Here is a 20,260-nt window from a genome sequence, read left to right as displayed (position 1 = left end):
AATGGGGAAAAAAAATGAAATATTAGGGGTATGGCATCAGCCCCTTAAATCCTATAGAAGTTGCTTCAGTCAAAAGGCGGGGGAGGAGAATGCAACGGGGAATAGGTGCAACAACAATGGATGACCCCACTTCATCTGTACCTCTATGATGAAAAGTACCAATTGGTTATCAGAGATTTTTTTTTTTTAAGTTTATTTTGAGAGAGCAAGAATGGGGGAGGTGCCAAGAGAGAGGAAGAGAGAGAATCCCAAGCAGGCTCTATACTGTCAGCACAGAACCAGATGCAGGGCCTAAATCTGTGAACTGTGAGATCACGACCTGAGACGAAATCAAGAGTTGGATGCATAACCGACTCAGACATCCAGGTGCCCCCAGAGAAAAGGTCTTTGATATGTGGAGAAAAAGGTTCTTTTTGCTTAGCCACAAGTCATGTACAACTTGTTCCAGGAGCACGTATGAAGCTGTCTGCCACGGGGCTGGAGGCAGAAGATGGTAGCTGTTACTTTGGTAACAGTTGCAACTGACTGAAATTAACCAAAATTTACTGTCCAGTAAATTTTCACCAAAATTTTTACCACAATTTACTGTCCAACTTCCTGTGGAAGTTGCAAGTCTTCAATATAACTCAGTTACAAAATTATGACATTGGACAGATTCTGTGAGTGCCAATTAATGTCTCGGTGGGAAGACAGATTCCTGATGATTCCTACTCAGCCATTTTCCCAGAATCCTCTACAATCCATTTTTAGTTAAGTTTTACACACAGTGAGAGATATGAATTGAGCTGCTGTTTTTGCTTCCCCCCCCCCGCCCCGTCTGTTTTTGCATAAGGATATCTAATTGTTCCAGGAACATTTGGTGAAAAGACACCTTTGTACACAGAAGTGCTTTGCATCTTTCTAAAAAATCAGTTGACTACACAGATCCCTGACTGGTGAACATATGGGACATTTGGGGGAGAGTGGAGTGATTAGAGAGGGCATGGAAACTCCCTTTCCCCATACCTTGCCCTACACAATTCTTTGATGTGGCTATTCCTGAGCACTGAGGACAAAACTGGAATTTCTGGCAAGGCTAAGAAGCACCAGGAAAGAAAATTAATGACAAAGGGTTAAGGGCCCAGAGAGGAGTCTGATCCTTGAGACTCCATGCATCCTGACCAGACCCTGACATCTGCCCTGAAGTAGATGTTAAGGTTAACCTCACAATATAAATCCTAACATGGATGACCAATTCTAGAAAAAATTTTAAAAGGCCTAGAAGGAAACAATTAGAGGAAAGAAACAAATTTAACAAAATCTGGCAGTAGAACTTAAGGAATACCAGAAAGTAAGATTTAATGTGCAACCTTCAGTTCACCATCTCTTTTTTCACAAGTTCCAAAAAGATGCTACATAAAGAAAACATTGTATATCTCCCAAGAAAAAGCTTATGAGGTATTGAAGAGAAAATCTCCTCTCCTTAGAGCTTACTCTTAAGACAACTTAATTCCAATAAATCGGACCATAAATGCAAACTGGGACCCAGGTAACCACACAAAGGACAATCTGAGACAATGTGGATGACTCTCATGAGGCAGTTGGTGGTTTTCAATATCTAGAAAAAATGTTCTGTCTTTGCAAACAGGGCTCAACAGACATAGTATAGAAGAGTTCAAATTATCAGTCAACTAAGGGAAAGGTTAAGGCTGTAAAAAGGAGTGACAGTGGGGAAAAAAAGGAGAAAATGAAAAACAGCAGGAAAAAGGAGATGAAGTAGAGGCACCAACACTGGAATCACAGTCCTGGTTGGAGGTAGGATGCATCGCATAGTAAAAAGATCCTGGGATAGAAGTCAGATGACCAACGTTTGAATTCTGAGTTCTGCACCTTTTAGTTACATAATGTCGGACCCATTGCTTAATATTTTAATCCTTACTATTCCCGTCTGTAAAATGGGAAAATTACACCTTTTACAAAGGATTATGTAAAGAATGAAATACGAACATATGTGAATCAAACATACAAAGAAATTGTTCAAATCAATTTGCCATATATGTGAGGCTCTACTTCTAGATTTTCTGTCCTATTCCACTGACCTACATGCCTCCACTTTGTTGATGACTATACACAAAACTAGTGTGAATTTCCCAACTTCTTTCTTTTTCAAAGATGTGTTAGCTATCCTTTGCCTTTGCATATGGATTTTACATTTAAAATGCAAATTTCTAGAAAAATCCTTCTGGAAATTGTATTATTTGCATTGAATCAATACAACAGTTTGAGAAGAATGGTATTTTCAAAAATGTGGCTCTTCTAGTCCATGAACATGGTATTCTACTTCACTTATTTGGATCTTTCTTTTATTCCTTCTTTAATATTTTGTAGTTTTTATATGTTTAACTTTATTTAAAAAATAGCCAAACTGTTTTTATAAAGATGGTTCTAGCATTTTGCTTTTCCACTACAATATATGAGCACTTAACAACAAACAACTTTGACAAATGATAGAAATGGGAGAAATTTAGAAAACTCCATTCTTATATTAAATAATGATACACAATAAGCATAATCCAATGTGTAGTTCTGGCTGTGTCAACTAACAAGAATATACAGGTTACAAAGGGGAACCAATCTAATGTAAACACACCAGAAAAAGAAAGTACAGTGGGGAAGATCTATTATAGGAATACAGACTGAAAAAACTGGAAATATTCAGAGTATAAAGAGATAATGACTATGAGAGATTACAGAAATGGTAAAGAATAACAGACCAGGTAAACAGAACATAAACTTGTTCCACAAATCCTGCAATATTATGTTGCTCTGAGACTCAAGTAAGGTATCATCACAAAAAGAGCAGAATGTATATTACAAAGTAAGTAATCAAGCTGCAGATAAAAGGAATCATCAAACTGTAATTTTTTCCCACCCTAACCATAGTCAGTTGATGGGATGAAAGATATGGAAAATCCTTCAGGAAGATATGGAGAATTTATTTCTTCAATCCAGTCAGACAGTTGGGTATGGGGATGTTTCCCATTCAATGAACTGACTTTTGATATAAAAAAACTTTGGGAACCCAGCGTTCTGAGACATAATATCCTGCTCGGAAGACCATACATGCTCATCAGTGTAACTGGATACCTGAGTTCTCTAAACTTCAAACTGTAGGAAAAAGTAAGAAGTTGCTGTTTCATTTAAGGGAATATAAGAATTCAGATGCAGTGAGCCATGTGCATGAGACAGATGGCTTCTCAGGAGTATACTCATCTCCTGTTAGTAGAGTTCTTTGAGCTCTGTAAAATAGCAGATTCTGAAGCACTAGGAACCAGTTCAGTGAAAAGAAGCTCAAATGTGCACAAGAAAATCACAGAGTTGGAAATAATGTCTTATGTTTCTATAGCAGAGCAAATATTAAGACATATTTGAATTATCAAATAGTGGTCAGGACCAAAAGAAGCCGAATTAACTGAGGCAAACTATTCACCTAAACCAGGTACACCTATAACTCAGTTATAGAGATAAGCCAACATATGAATCCAAGAACTATTTTTCTTGCTATTTAGATACATTTGGGAGCAAATTAAAAATCTATCCAGATCTATGAAAATGTATTACTTCATGAAATATCTCAAAGTTGTAATATGACTTCACAGCTCTTATGTAACCCTGAGTTAGAATTGTGAATATCCTAAGTGTAAGTTTCTTTTTTTTAATTTTAATTTTATTTTTAAGAGAGAGAGAGAGAGAGAGAGAGAGAGAGAGACAGAGACAGAGTGTGAGCAGGGGAAGGGCAGAGAGAGGGGGAGATACAGAATCCAAAGCAGGCTCCAGGCTCCAAATTGTCAGCACACAGCCCGATGCAGGGCTTGAACTCACAAACCGCGAGATCATGACCTGAGCTGAAGTCAGACGCTTAACCGACTGAGCCACCCAGGAGCACCATCCTAAGTGTAAGCTTGATGGCAAGGACTATGTGTTTGTATTCCTGGCACCTAGTATAATGCCTGACATACAACAAGTAGTTTATAAATTAATGAAGAAGTGAATAATGAATATCCCACAGTTTTTTTTTTTCCATACCTTTTTAAAAAAATTCAAAGTTGATTTATCTATTTTTGAGGGGAAGGAGGGGCAGAGAGGGAGAGAGAGAGAAAATCCCAAGCAGGGTCCACACTGTCAGCACTGAGCCTAATGTGGGGACTCAAACTCACAAAACCTGAGGCCATTACCTGAGCTGAAATCAACAGTTGGTTGCTTCACCGACTTAGCCACACAGGCGCCCCCACTCCCCAAGTCTTGAGAATAAATTTACATGAGCAAGCAAAAACTAAAGCAATAACCGGAGCTTGTGGAGGGACATATAATTAAGCTTGGCAAATTAATTATATTTATCAATTCTTTCTACGGAAAACCTTCTAACATGAGAAGAAAGGAATTTAAGCTATTACACAACACGACCAAAGAGAATGAGAGAAAAGTAACGGGTAAGGAATTTCAAACAATTTTTGGAAAAGAGAAAGTATGTAGAGGGTACGTTCTCGTTAAAACATGGTGAGTGAACATCTACATTTATCCTCAATCAAAATGAGTACAAAACAATATGAATACGCTAACTCATCAGGGCAAAGATAATGCCAACAAAACAAAATAAAACAAAAAACAAAAAACGAAAAAACCCAAACCACAACAGTCAAAATGTGAACATATTCTAGAAGTAGAAAAAGAGATGAAGATGCTAACAAGACTGAGAACACAAAATACCAACAACTTAAAAAAGGCTGTCCACAATTAAAAGCATCAGATACCTTAGGAGTGGAAGTATGAGATGGTAGCTAAAACCAGAACAATGGTTGAAAGTCTGTATAAGGAATGCTTAAATGACCAGATTCTCTAGTCATTCTCATCCCAACCCACAAGACCATAGTTTTATTATATAAAGAAACTGAATCAGGGTTCAAACCTTTAAAAAAACAAAACAAAACAATAATAGAAGGTGGGGAGAGGTGCCATATGAAAACAAGACAGGCTGAGATCAAGTCTACATACTGAGGATTAAGAATATTATTCTGCTTCCCTTGTTTATGACACAAAGATGGTAGCTAAGTTTAAACCTCCACAAACAGCAGAAGAGTGGAGGATACCTTTTTCCCTTAAAAAGTTTAAAAGGTCATGGGGTGCCTGGGTGGCTCAGTTGGTTAAGCATCTGACTTCAGCTCAGGTCATGATCTCGCGGTCTATGGGTTTGAGCCCCACATCAGCCTCTGTGCTGACAGCTCAGAGCCTGGAGCCTGCTTCAGATTCTGTGTCTTCTTCTCTCTCTGCCCCTCCCACACTCACGCCCTGTTTCGCTCTGTCTTTCAAAAATAAATAAACGTTAAAAAAAATAAAAAAAAAAAAGTTTAAAAGGTCACAGAAAGACACATATCAACATATTAATGTCCACATATTAACATTTGGGGATTTCCCAGTGAAAAGCTCATACTTTTCTAGTCAAAAAGCTCTTCTAATCAACCAGTCAACTTTTTACATTTTCTTTTTTTTTTTAATTTATTTTGAGAGAGGGAGCATGTGTGTGCACATGTATATGAGTAGGGGAGGGGCAGAAAGACGGAAAGAGAAAATTCCAAGCAGCCTCTGTGCTGTCAGTGCAGATCCCAACGTGGGGCTCAAACTCACAAACCCTGAGATCATGACCTGACTTGAAATCAAGAGTCGACTGAATCTTAATTGACTGAGCCCCCAGGGTGCCCTAACTTTTTACATTTTCAATCTTAAATATGAATGGACTTTCAAATATCGACAGACACTGAAGAAAGCATCCAATATGAACAACAGAGAGGAAAACAAAATGAAAAAGAAATTCAGAGTAAACATACAATGCAGCAAACAGAAGAAAAGTTAAAAACAAAAAATAAAATAAAACCAAAAAAACCTCAGCAGCAACAAGCACCCTAAAACAGTAAATTCCTTTCACATGAACATTTAGAGGCCATGGTAGGGTTGATATTTTCCTTGTTTCAATGTTGTTGTGTTTCAGGAAATAGAGGCCCAAGGAGATAGAGAAAGGTGGGGGAGACAGCGGGTTGGTGGAATAGTCAGAACACACAGAGTATTTATCAATTAAGTTTGTCATCTTCTATGGTGTGGTTTGTGGCCCCCCAAAACAATGATAATATAACATCAAGATCACCATAATCAAATATGATTATAATGAAACATTTTGAAATATTGTAGGAATTACCAAAATGTGACACAGAGACATGAAGTGAGCAAATGCTGGTAAAAAATGGCACTGATACATTTACATGACATAGGTTGCCCAAAATCTTCAATTTGTAAAAAATATACTGTGAAGCACAAAAAAGCAAAGCACAATAAAATGAGGCATGCTTGTATAGCTAGAACAATAGTGGCTATGAGTTGGTAAATACTGAAGCTGATAAAGAGTACATGGGGATTCATTATACTATTGTCTACTTTTGTACATATTGAATTTTTTCCATAATAAAATATTAAAAAGAAGACCAGAAAATAAGGAAAAAACAAAAGCTGGGGAATCAGGAACTTGAGAATGCAACAGAGCAGAATGGATGACAGGTGTGCACCATGTCCAAAGAAAAAGCAGTTGAAATTAAAGTAAAACAGAGGTCTGTGGAAAGGGGACCTCCAGGAATATGAAAAAAATACATACATGTATATTATGTGCTTGTATGACATTTTGGAAGTTGACAGATCTGTTGGAATCTTTGAATACAAATTATGATGGTTTTATTGAAAAACAAAAGATTGAAAAAAGGAAATAATTATAATATAAAAAGTTGACCAAGAAAGAAGCAGTCTACTACTTAATCTTTTAGAGAACAATATTTAATTTATTTAGTCCATGGTGAATCCTAGAGACACAGATAGTGAATTACCAGATAATTCAAACACTGGAAAGAGAGTGGAAGAAAAATGGTGACAAGAGGTGTTTAAATTACTGCTCTTTTACTTTTTAGTTTTGTGATTTGGACAAGGGACTTCTTCCAAACCTGTTTACTCATCTATAAAATGGAATCATTTTAGTATCATCATTCTTAAGAGAACTGTTGAAAGAATTAAAGCTAATATATCTAAAATATATGCCTTATATATAAAACGTAATATGCACCTAATAAAAATGACATATTTTAGTTACTGATTGGAGAGATATTCTAACAATAATGTTCAATAAAAAATCATAGTACAGAAGACTATATATAATATGGCTCTAATTAAATAAAATTGCCTACCTATTCATCTCCATTTCTCACTCTTTCTCCTTCTGTCTCTACCTCTGACCTCTTACTGACCTAAGTAAAGAAGCTATCTAAAGAGAAAGTTACCAAAACACACTTAGTAATGGTTATTTCTACATAGTGAGAATTTAGTTAATTTTTACTTATTTAAAATTTTTTTCTTGGGGCGCCTGGGTGGCTCAGTCGGTTAGGCGGCCGAGTTCAGCTCAGGTCATGATCTCGCGGTCCGTGAGTTCGAGCCCCGCGTCGGGCTCTGTGCTGACAGCTTGGAGCCTGGAGCCTGTTTCGGATTCTGTATCTCCCTCTCTCTGACCCTCCCCCACTCATGCTCTGTCTCTCTCTGTCTCAAAAATAAATAAAGGTTAAAAAAAAAATTTAAAAAATAAAATAAAATAAAATTTTTTTCTTGTTTGATTTGTTACAATGATCATTTTTCCAAAGCAATACAAGATCTTTAAATTAGTAAAAACAAAGGAAAATAAAACAACTTAAAAAGACAAGATTAAAGCATGGGGTAAAGTGATGCTGACTGAAATTAGCAGATGACAGTATTACATGTAGGCTATAGAGAAAAATAAAAACAATTTACTTGTTAGTATACTTGGATTATAGCATTTTTCTTTCTGGGTTTATTATATAGTATTATACTTTTTTTTCATATATATGTATGTATATTTTATAAGTTCTTACTCATATTAAGCCAAAATCCACGTCCCTATTAAGTTTCATTTCTTGATAATACTTTTGCCCCCTGAGGCCACAAAGACAAAAGTCTAATTCCTTTCAAACATGACAGATCTTTAAATATTTAAAGACTTGTTCCCCCTAAGCCTTCTCTTTTTCAAATTCCTATAGGCTTCATAAGATCAAGCACTATGTCTTATTCATCTTTGTATTGCCGGCAGGTCTGAAATAATGTCTTAAATATAGTAGGCAATCAATAACACAGGCATTTGTAGAGATGAATATGAAATACTCTCACTATTCTGGTCACCCTTTCCCAGCTATGTTTTCATTTGTTAACATACTTCCTATAATATAACTGTTAGTCCCCTCTCAGTTCCTCATGCTCCTTATCTCCAATGACCTTTCTAAAACTCTACTCCAACCATTCCAGTTCTACCTGGTAAATTCAGACATTCCACTCTGTAATGCCCCACTTTCTGGTCCAGTTGTTCACTTATACCCACTGTATCTTCACTATCACATCAGGACCTTTCCGTCAATTGACCACACTACTTTCACTATATCCACAACATCCTTCCTGTCTTCATGCCTTTCCTCACCTTGCATGGATTTCCCAGTCCATACATCAACTTTGCTCTTATTAACATCACATAATTTCCTTGTCCCACAGTCCACCTGTCACAAGCTGGTTAAAAAAAAAAAAATCTTGGATAGATCCAACCAAAAGACTTTTCTAAGACTGTACCCACACTACTAGGTGTTGCTGGGGAAATTGTACCTTTGCCAGAATACCAGTTCCACAACAAATCTAAAATTGCTGTTCTCAAATGGATACTCAGTGTGCTGCAATTATGCCACACTAATCTCATTATCTCACTCCCCTTTCAGCAATATCTCACACTGTGTAGACATCCATCAAACATTCGCCCCTCTATTTTTCCATTTCTCTAAGCACATAACTGTCTTTCCCATTTCCAAAAAAATTAAACTCATCATCTTCTTGCCACCCTAAAAAACATAGATATTCTCAGTAATACCATGTAGCCATAAAAAAGGATGAAGTTATTTATACATACAAAAAAAAAAAAGAACAAATAAGTGAACCTCTGCTCAGGTCCATAAGGACAAAATAAAAAACAATGCAGATGTTTACACTGTGTAGCATCTGTGTAAAAAATATGTATCTGTTGGATGCCTGGGTGGTTCAGTCGGTTGAGCATTTGACTTCAGCTCAGGTTATAATCTTGAGGTTTGTGGGTTCAAGCCCCACATCCGGCTCTGTGCTGACAGTGCAGAGCCTGCTTAGAGTTCTCTCTCTCTCTGCTCCTCCCCCCCCTCAAAATAAATAAACTTAAAAAATATGAATTTGCTTGAAAATGCACACAATTTCTGTGAAAAAATTAAAAACAACATAGTTTCCAGAAAAAAGTGAGTGAAAATATTTTTCAAAATACACACTCTTATATAGATTTAGAAGTTTGAACAATGTGAAAGTGTGGTCTTAAAGTGATGTACAAAGCAGACTTGTACATCTAGTCATGCATGTGCCTTTCATGCTTTAAAACCCCACACTGAGGAGGCTAGCAGGCAGAGGGAATGGGGAGTTATTGTTTAATGTTTGGGATGATGAGTGAGTTCTGGAGATAGATCGTGGTGATGTTCACACAACATGAATGTACTTAATATAACCGAACTATAAACTTAAAAGTGGTTAAAATGGTAAATTTTCTCATGTATATTTCACTGTAATAAAAAAACTCTTGCAATACTAACAAATAAAAAACATAAAACACCTTCCAGTGCCTTCTTACTACTATTCTGATGAAGAAGACCCCATATAATACACCCATAACTAACTCCATTCTGTCTTGAGACTCTGTTTTATTAGCTTAAAAATATTCATATGACCTGGCCTACTTTTAGTTCCTCAAAGGCTTAGTAGTCTCTTTTGCTCTCAGACTTAGCACATAAAATTTCTCTTCCTGGAATGCAAATAATATCACTTACTCACAGGATGCCCTTTCTGTCCTTTGTGACGTGAATGTTCACTCTGTTAAACTCTGCCATAATATCCTTTACTTCCCTTTTATGACACTCACCACAACTGTTATTATCTGGTTAGTGTTTGTTTGACTTGAGACCTCAGTGAAGGTTGGAACCATGTAGGTGTTGTTCTGTAATGCATATCTGATGCCTAACACATAGCATTGCAAATAACAAGATACCCTATAAATATTTTTTGAATGAATGGGTTAATTCAAAATTAAACCCACTCCAGATATAGTCTAATCAATGAGTGGAGTAGAACCATCCCTTACCCGGAATGTTAATCTGAATAGTATGTCTCAGTATTACCTTATTTTTACCAGTTATGACAGACCGGTGGCTTCAGCTTAGCCTATGTTTATTCAAAACCAGAAGTCTTTTTGAACTAAACTAGTGATAATAGGTGAGGATTTCTCAAATCCCTTCCACACAAAGCAGACTTTCTAAGCAAAAGTGCAAAATTTGTCCTATTAATTTTTATCTAATTATTTTTCAAACTTATCTCTGCCATCCAGTATATTCACCATTTTTCTCATATTTTAGCCATTTGCAAATGGAATAGACCTGACCTCTATTTAGCTCATAGATAAGAACATTAAATGTGACAGTGCTGAGGACAAAATACAGTGCAATTCCATAAGAGACATTTCTTGAAGCTGGCAAGACCTATTAATTAACACTTATGGAAAATGGCTACAAATACCTTTAACATGTATTGACATCCAGCATTTTCTCTCTCATAAAAATTTAGACAACTATTTCTCCTAAGAGGTAGAAATGGCACAAAATATCAGCAGTAATGAAAGTTTAGAAAATTTGATAGATTTTCATAAAAATATGCTGAGATATTCTTAACCTTTAAGCATGATATCAGGGAGGACAAATTTGTCTTCCCATAGTGTGCCTTTTGAAGGTGGCTGCCGATAACAGAATGCTTCGCTGGATTATATATGTGTCCCCTTTTTCTGTGTAAAAGAACATTTATTAAAGTTGCCATTTCTGAGGTCTTTCTTACTGCCAGGAAAAGTGAAAAAAAAAAAAAAAAAAAGCAAGATGAAGTCAGATACAGCGCAAGCCATTTAATGTTGCCAGGTGCCTAGAAAGTGACAGAGCGTGACTGGGTGATCTGTTAAAGTCTTTCCTAGCTCTAATGTGCTAATGGTTGATGACTGAATGTGCTGCCTATCCAAATCATATTTGTATTTATAGCTTCCCCTAACTATAATGCAGTACAGTGAATGATGTAAGAGATTGTGCATATGGGATGTTCTGGTTGAGTAATACTTTCTCTGTGCCTCTCAAGTCAAACCAGGTAGCTAGACTTCTCATCTCCAAACCACATTTGCATTAGTATACTTCTGTTTGTGATCTCATATGTATCTAATAAACTTTATCAAGATTAAGTTGTATTTTTGCTCAAGCTTCATTTAACTTAATTTGAATACAGCCATGATATTTCAAATATAAAATATGGGTCTAGAACTGAATATCTAACCATAATGTGCTTTCTGCACAATTATAGTGTGAAAATGACATCTTTATGAAATCGAAACATTATGGACAAAATTTAACATTCCAAACTAACTTAAAATGCCAGGAAATGCCTTGATCTGAATCATAGTTTATGATACCATACTGGTTTCAAGGTAAAGAAGTAAAGGAATAACATAAAATTTTTGAAATGGAATCTGGAAGAAAATGTCTTTTGAAAAGCATAGTAATAATCTTGAAGTGGCTTTCTCTAGTAAATAGGAAATAGAACAAAATCTCCCCAATCATAAAGCATTTCCAAAATGTCATTTTTTCTTTGCAACAGCATATATATTAATAATCAAGAAAGGGACAGTTATACACTTCGGTTCTCATATGACAAATCCTAATCAGAAAAGATGAAATTCTCTGACTCTAGGATTTCTTAGTCCCCTAAAGATAAATCCAATTAATATGTTTGTTTTATGTAAGCAAACTTTTGGCATTTATAGTCTGCAATAATTGTGACTAAGAGCTTCCTAACAATATGTAGCATCATGCCTATTTGGCATTATATCTTAAAATTATTTATTATTATTTATGTATAGAAAGACATGATGACATGTTCTAGTCACAGGACTAGAATAATCTTGAAATTCATATGGAACCACAAAGGACCTCAAATAGCCAAAGGAGTCTGGAGAAAAAAGAACCAAATTTCAAATTTGGTTCAAATACCAAATTTCAAGATACAGTACAAAGATATAGTATTCAAAGAGTATGGCAGTGGCACAAAAATAGACACTTAGATTAATGGAACAGAGTAGAGAGCTCAGAAATAAACCCACACTTATACAGTGAATTAGTTTACAACAAAGGGGGCAAGAATATATGATAAGGCTAAAGACAGTCTTTTCAATAAATGGTATTGTGAAAACTGGACAGCTACAAGCAAAAAAAAAGAAAGAAACTGGACCACTTCTTTATACAATATACAAAAATAAAATCAAAATGGATTAAAGACCTAAATGTGAGACCTGAAACCATACAACTCCTAGAAGAAACATAAACAGTAATCTCTGAGACATCACCCTTAGCAACGTATTCATGGATGTGACTCCTAAGGGCAAGGGGAAAAAAAGCAAAAATGAACCATTCAGACTACACCAAAATAAAAACCTTTTGGAAAGCAAAGGAAACCATTAACAAAACAAAAAAGCAACCTATGAACAGAGAAAGATATTTGCAAATGATATATCTGATAAGGAGTTAATATACAAGACATAGAAAGGACTTAAAAAACTCAACACTGGAAAAGCAAACAATCTGATTAAAAAATGGGTGGAGGATCTGAATAGACATTTTCCCAAAGAAGACATACAGATGGCCAATAGACAGATGAAAAGATGCTCAATTAACACTGCTAATCATCAGGGAAATGCAATTCTCCAAATCATATTTGTATGATTCTCCAAATGATATGATTCTCCAAATCCTATTTGTATTTACAGCTTCCTCTAAATATAACCCAATCAGAATGGCTAGTAGCAAAAGATAAGTGTTGGCGAGGATGTGGAAAAAAGGAATCCCTTGTGCACTGTGACTGGGAATGTAAAATAGTGCAATCACTATGGAAAACAATATGGAGGTTCCTAAAAAAATTAACAAGAGAAATACTATATGATCCAGTAATTCCACTACTGGGTATTTACCCAAAGAAAACAAAAACACTAATTCAGAAGATATATGTATCCCTATGTTTATAGTAGCATTATTTATAATAGCCAAATTGGAAGCAACCCAAGTGTCCACTGATAGATGAAAGGATAAAGAAGATGTGGTATATAAACACAAAAAAAATCATCATCAGTCATAAAAAGGAACGCTATTTTGGCATTTATGGCAACATGGATGAACCTAAAGGGTATTATGCTTAGTGAAATAAGTCAGACAGACAAAGACAAATGCCATATGGTTTAACTTATATGTGGAACCTAAAAAACAAAACAAATGAACAAACAAACAGACAAAGCAAGTTCTTAAATACAGGGAAGAGACCAGTAGTTGCCAGAGGGGGAGTGGGTGGGGATCTGGGTGAAATAAGTGAAGGGGATTAAGAAGTACAATATTCCAGGGGCGCCTGGGTGGCTCAGTCGGTTGGGCGGCCATTGGGCGGCAGACTTCGTCTCAGGTCATGATCTCGCGGTCTGTGAGTTCGAGCCCTGCGTCGGGCTCTGTGCTGACAGCTCAGAGCCTGGAGCCTGTTTCAGATTCTGTGTCTCCCTCTCTCTGACCCTCCCCCGTTCATGCTCTGTCTTTCTCTGTCTCAAAAATAAATAAACGTTAAAAAAAAAGTTTTAATAAAAAAAAAAAAAAAAAGAAGTACAATATTCCAGTTACAGAATAAAATATGGAGATGAAAAGTACAGTACAGGGAATATAGTCAATAACATAATAATATTGTATGGTGACAGATGGTGACTACACCTCTTGTGGTGAACACTGTACAGAATTGTTAAATTACTATGCTGTACAACTAAAATTAATATATCATTGTATGTCAACTATACTTCAATAATTAAAAATTAATTATTATAATCAATGATGTATGCTGAATTTTATCAAGTTACATCTCAGCATAAATGGAGATGATATAATGAAGTTTTTCCTTTCATTATTAACATGACTATATTAATACATTTTCTAATATTAAACTATACTTGCTGATATGAATCCCATTTGCATATGGCTAACATACTAGGTATTTTAAGAAGTTTCTGGTTTATACTAATATTGAAGATTCCTACATTTACAATCTTAAGTAAAAATAGGTCTGTGTGTGTGTGTGTATGTATGTGTGTGTGTGTGTGTGTGTGTGTGTGTGTGTGTGTATGATACTGTGTGACGGTATCAGTGTTCATCTGACTTCATACAGTTTGGAAGGGCTCTTTCTATCTCTGTTCTCTACAGTCCTTTAAAAAGCACCAGAACACCATGACTACATAGGGTTATTTAAAAAACTTGTAGAAGGATAAAGGAAAACACACACACACACACACACACACACACACACACACACACACACAGAAAAAATGTACGGGACTAAGGGACTCATATCACAAAGAGCCAATTTCTATAATATATAAGATTTCCAGTATATCAGTAAGAAAAAAAACAGCCAGTAAGTTTAGTAGAATAAAAGGTAAAGAACATAAACACAACAAAAAGGAAAAAAGTACAGATGACTCTTACATGTATGAAAAAATGCTCAATTGCATTTAGTAACATGAGAAGACAAATGTGTGTAACAACTACCGTCACATTTCATCAGCAAAATGAAATAATTTCTATTTGAACATGGTGGCAAGGTGTGGGGAAATAGACAATCTTACTGCTGGTGGTAATATAAATTGGTATACTATGGTGGAGCATAGTTTGAAAAAATCTAAAAAATATACAAATACATTGTACCAGGAACTCCTCCTCTATAAATTTATCTTGCAGACTTACTGCTATGTGTGTGACATGAAATATTAAAATAGCTTATAATTATTGAGTACTCACTACATGCCACTCACTGTTCAAGCCTTATAAATATTAGCTAATGTAAGTCTCCTAATAACTCTTTGAGCCAGGAATAATTATTTTCTCTTTTTAGAGCTAAAGATGTTAAGGTACGGGGAGGTAAAGTTACTTTTGTAAAATGAAACATGGTAAGTACTGGATAGGAATATAAAAGACAGGTGGCCCAGTTCTAGTTTTGCATCCTCTTTGCCAATACAAAGAGAGGCTCTTTGCCTCTCAAAATGTGCAAGGGTATTCGCTGCTGTATTGGACCCAACATCTATTTACCACAAAGGACTATTAATGGTAGACTAAATAAATTATAGTGCATTTAACAAAAAGAGGGGCACCTGGGTGGCTCAGTTGCTTAAGCGTCAGACTTCAGCTCAGGTCATGATCTCATGTCACATGGGTTCAAGCTCTGCATCGGCCTCTGTGCTGACACCTCAGAGCCTGGAGCCTGCTTTGGATTTTGTGTCGCCCTCTCTGCCCCTCCCCAACTCGTGTTCTGTCTCTCTCTCTCAAAAATAAATAAACTAAAAAAATAAACTAAAAACAAAAGAGAGCAAAAAGAATGTCAAAGCCCTTTTAAGAACTCATATAGAAAGCTCTCTAACACATACTAGGTGAAAACAGCAAACAGCACACAATCTGTACATTATACAACTATATATTTATATACATACTCATATATTTATATATATACTTATATATTTATATATATGCATATAAATGACATGAAACGATATTATACATACAGAATCATATGTACTTTTTTTTTTTTTAATGTTTATTTATTTTTGAGACAGAGAGAGACAGAGCATGAGTGGGGGGAGGGTCAGAGAGAGAGGGAGACACAGAATCGGGAGCAGGCTCCAGGCTCCGAGCTGTCAGCACAGAGCCTGATGCGGGGCTTGAATTTGCAAACCACGAGATCATGACCTGAGCCACCCAGGCGCCCCAATCATATGTACTTTTTAATGCATGGAGTATCTCCAGAAGGATACACAATAAATCGCCAACAGTGGTTACCTGGGAACGGAAATGGTTGGCTGGGGCATGAGTGGAATAGGAACTTACTTTTCACTTTTGTAGACTGTATACACTTATCCAGTCAATACAAATAAATAATTTCAAAAATAAAATAAATGGGAGGTAAATTAGAATAAAGAAAAACTGTCATTACCTACTTCTTTTATTTATTTTATATATAGGTCTTCCACACAAGATTTTACTTGAAGAAATTATTCCATAACCACAAAAGTTCGAAAAACACTGGAATAAAGAATGACTAATGAAACCTTAATGTTCACAGTAAGTATATGAGGATTAAAATTAATAGGAAGTAGTTTTTCATACCTCATATGGGCATTACAGTATCTTTTGGCATACTCGGTCCATGTTCCAAATTTTTGTGGAAAGAGAGCTTCAATCTGCATGAAAAGCTGTAACAACACAAGTGCTCTCAATATGTTGCAACATTTTGAAGTAAATATTATTACTATGATAAATCCAGTTAACAAAATAATAAAAAAAAGAAAAGAGAAAATCTACCTCTTCTTTCTCAAGCCTCCTCCTCCCCCTTCATCCACCCATCTCTGCCATCCTATTCTTCAGGGATAACTGCTATCCTTTTCTCTAACGTACATTTATATATTTTGTATGCCTACATAAGGATATATATACAATAAAACCTTGATTGTGAGTAACTTGTTCTGCGAGTGTTCTGCAAGATGAGCAAATATTTCTAATAAATTTTAACTTGATAAATGAGCAATTTCTTGCAATACCAATAGTATATGATGCTGAACGTCACATGATCACAACTGAGCCAATGGTTCTTCTCACTCTCTCTCCCTGAGAGATTGTGGGTGATCGTCTCCCATGCTAGGATGCTTGGTCTCAGGCCATGGTGTTTGGCAGAAATCAAAGATTTTTCAGAACACTGGAAGGCGCTAGTATATTTTTTGTCACTTCAAAGCACCTATGGACAGTCCTTTGCTTTTCCATACAAGAGTAAGCTTAGGAATCCTTTGCTTCATTCTAGGTCATACTGCCTGCAGATACAGACCCTTTTCTCTGCTGCCTTCTTGCCAGTTATATTAAATACAGTATATGACAAGAGTTTACTAACACTGTACTGTAGTCAACATCCATCAGTAATAGTGAAAGTCATCCTACACAATAACCCTCGTCTCTTGTCTCCCTCACACCAGCCACGAAGGTTTTCAAAAGTAAATGCAAGTTCATTTGTTTATTTTTCTTTATATTTTGTATTTTAAAATTATTTTGTTATATTACATTATTGTAATCATATTTATATGAATATTCTTGTGTCTTGGAATGTATCATCTGAATTTCCATTATTTCTTTTTTTTTTTTTTTTTTTTAATTTTTTTTTAACATTTATTTATTTTTGAGACAGAGAGAGACAGAGCATGAACAGGGGAGGGTCAGAGAGAGGGAGACACAGAATCCGAAACAGGCTCCAGGCTCTGAGCTGTCAGCACAGAGCCCGACGCGGGGCTCGAACTCACAGCCCTCACGGACCGCGAGATCATGACCTGAGCTGAAGTCGGCCGCTTAACCGACTGAGCCACCCAGGCGCCCCCCATTATTTCTTATGGGGAAACTCACTTTGAAATACAAGTGCTTTGGATTACAAACATGTTTCTGGAATGAATTATGCTGGCAAACCAAGGTTTTACTGTACATTCTCTTTTATTCACATGAAGATCATCATATTATACATATACAACTAGAATTTTGTCCCCTAAAACATGTCTTAGACTTTATCAAAGTACATATACATCTATTTGTACTTAGTTTTAAAAATTAACTAAGCAAAGTATTACCATAATAAAGCATTGTTTAAAGGCCCATGGCACTCATTCCCATGTGGAAGTACTGTAAAATATTTAAACAGTCTCCTGATCATGGACATATAGGCTGTTTCTAGCTTTTATACAGTTATAAAAGTTAATAACATCATGTAAGTCTATGTATGTGTATGTGTGCATATATAAACATATGCAGGTGTAGGTATATGTATCTACAACATCTATCAATAATTTATCTATTTACTTACCTATCTATCCATCCATCTACCCAACCATCCACCTACCCACCAATCTGCATCTCCATTAGATGAGACTGTAGAATATATTTTTGGAAATGAAGTAGGTGGGTTTAAGGCACGTGCTTTTTAAAGTTTGATGGATATTACTGTGTTACACTGTAAAATGCAGGTCCCAATTTATATTCTCATCAATAATATGACATCTTTCATTTTTATAACTTTGATAGGCTACACATAGTAATGTCTGTTATTTTAGTATGTTTTTTAAAATTAGCAGCTTCATTGAGAAATAATTCATATATCACTTTTATTGTTCATACTTTTACAGTGTATAATTCACTGGCTCTTCATATATTCACAAAATGCCTCAATGACCACTATCTAATTCTGTAATATTTTTATCACTATAGAAAGGAAGCCCATACCCATTACTAGTCATTTCCTATTCTCCCTCTCCCTAATCCTGGCAATCACCAATCTGATTCCTATTTCCATTAATTTGCCTTTCTTGATATTTCACATAAATAGAATCATACAGTACGTAGCCTCTGTGTCTGACTTCGTTCACTTAGCATAGTGCTTTCAAGGCTCACCCATGTTGTAGAATGTATCAGTACTTCATCCTTTTTATGGCTGCATTTTCATTATCCATTCATCAGTTATGGACACTGGCTTATTACTACTTTCTGGATATTACAAATAATGCTACTATGAACATCTGTATCTATATAATTTTTTATGAATATATGTTTTCAGTTTTCTTGTGTATATACTTAAAAATGGAATTGCTAGGTCTCATGGTAACTCTGGTTTTAACTTTCTAAGTAATTGACAACAAGTTTTCCAAGGAGTAAAATTTATAGCAGTATATGTCTACGTTAAAAAAGAAGAACAATCTCAAATCAATAACCTAATTTTCTACCTTAAGACATTGGGAAAGAAAGAGTAAACTAAACAGAAAACAGCAGGAATATATAATAAAGACTAGAATGGAAATAAACAAGATAGAGACTAGAAAAACAACAGAAAAAAAATTAATGAAACCAAATACTGGTTTTTGGAAAGATTGAGATATTGAGAAAATTTTAGCTAGACTACCCAAATTAAAAAAAGAGAGAGAAGACTCAAGTTACTAAAATCCAAAATAAAAGAGGAGACATTACTACCAACCTCATAAGGAAGAAAGGGAATACCATGAACAAATGTATACTAATAAGTTAGATTACTTAGATAAAATGCAAAAATGCCTAGAAAGACAAAAAGTATCAAACTGACTCAAGAAGAAATACACAATCTAAACAGACATATATTCAGTGAAGAGAATGAATCATTAATTTAAAAAATACCCACAAAGGAAAACTCAAGCTCAGATGGCTTCACCGCTAAACTCTACCAAATATTTACAAACAAATACCAATGTTTCATAAACTCCTCTAAAAAACAGAAAAGGAGAGAATACTTCCCAACTCATTCAATGAAACCAGTATTGCTTTGATAACAAAACTAAAGATATAACAGGAAAACTATAGATCAGTATCTCTTCTGAATAAACACACAAAAATCATTAACAAAATAAAGCAAACTGAATCCAGCAACAAATAAAAGGATGATAACACAGTCAAGTGAGATTTATCATGGAATGCAAGGTTGGTTTAACATCTGAAATCAATTAACATAATACACCTTACCAATAGCTATCTCCCAGTCTTGGCTTACTAATCAGGTAACAATTGTTACTTATGTTAAGTGCTTACCATGTGCCAGGACACACAGCAAGATACTTTCAAACTAGTATTGCCTTTAATTCTTACAACTACAAGACAAAAAGCACATTGTTTTCTATGACTCAGTGTTCATTAATAGAAAGGACTTCTCTAGGTTACAGTGACCCTTACAGACTCATAAGAATTTCATCCATCATTTCTTTTTTAATTACTCCATGCTCTACTTGGCTCTAAGAATAGTAAGGCTAAATGGGGTATCAAACAAATACCTTATTCCTCCATTCTAAGTAATTACCCTATCTGATCTGAACATAAGTACTAGTTTCTCTCTATCTTTCCAACCATGGATTTTGAAGTAAAAGAGAAATAGAAAGAAGTTCTGTAATGCAATACAAAAGATATAAAATAGATTAAAATCCAATCCCAAG

General features: G+C 35.4%; 1 protein-coding gene across 3 annotated transcripts in view; it reads right to left on the bottom strand.

Annotated features, from left to right (window-relative positions):
* ZRANB3 (zinc finger RANBP2-type containing 3) overlaps positions 1–20,260 on the bottom strand; it is a 306,476-nt gene that overhangs the window by 98,210 nt on the left and 188,006 nt on the right. For all 3 annotated transcript variants that reach the window (XM_078451346.2, XM_078451347.2, XM_078451348.2), the window contains one exon: positions 16,389–16,474. In XM_078451346.2, coding sequence (XP_078307472.2) covers positions 16,389–16,474 — 86 coding nt within the window. The remainder of the gene's footprint in view (positions 1–16,388; positions 16,475–20,260) is intronic.

This window comes from Panthera onca, chromosome C1 (assembly GCF_046562875.1).
Source record: "Panthera onca isolate mPanOnc1 chromosome C1, mPanOnc1 haplotype 2, whole genome shotgun sequence".
In the NCBI taxonomy this organism is placed as follows: domain Eukaryota; kingdom Metazoa; phylum Chordata; class Mammalia; order Carnivora; family Felidae; genus Panthera; species Panthera onca.
This window is presented reverse-complemented; position numbering and strand designations above follow the sequence as displayed.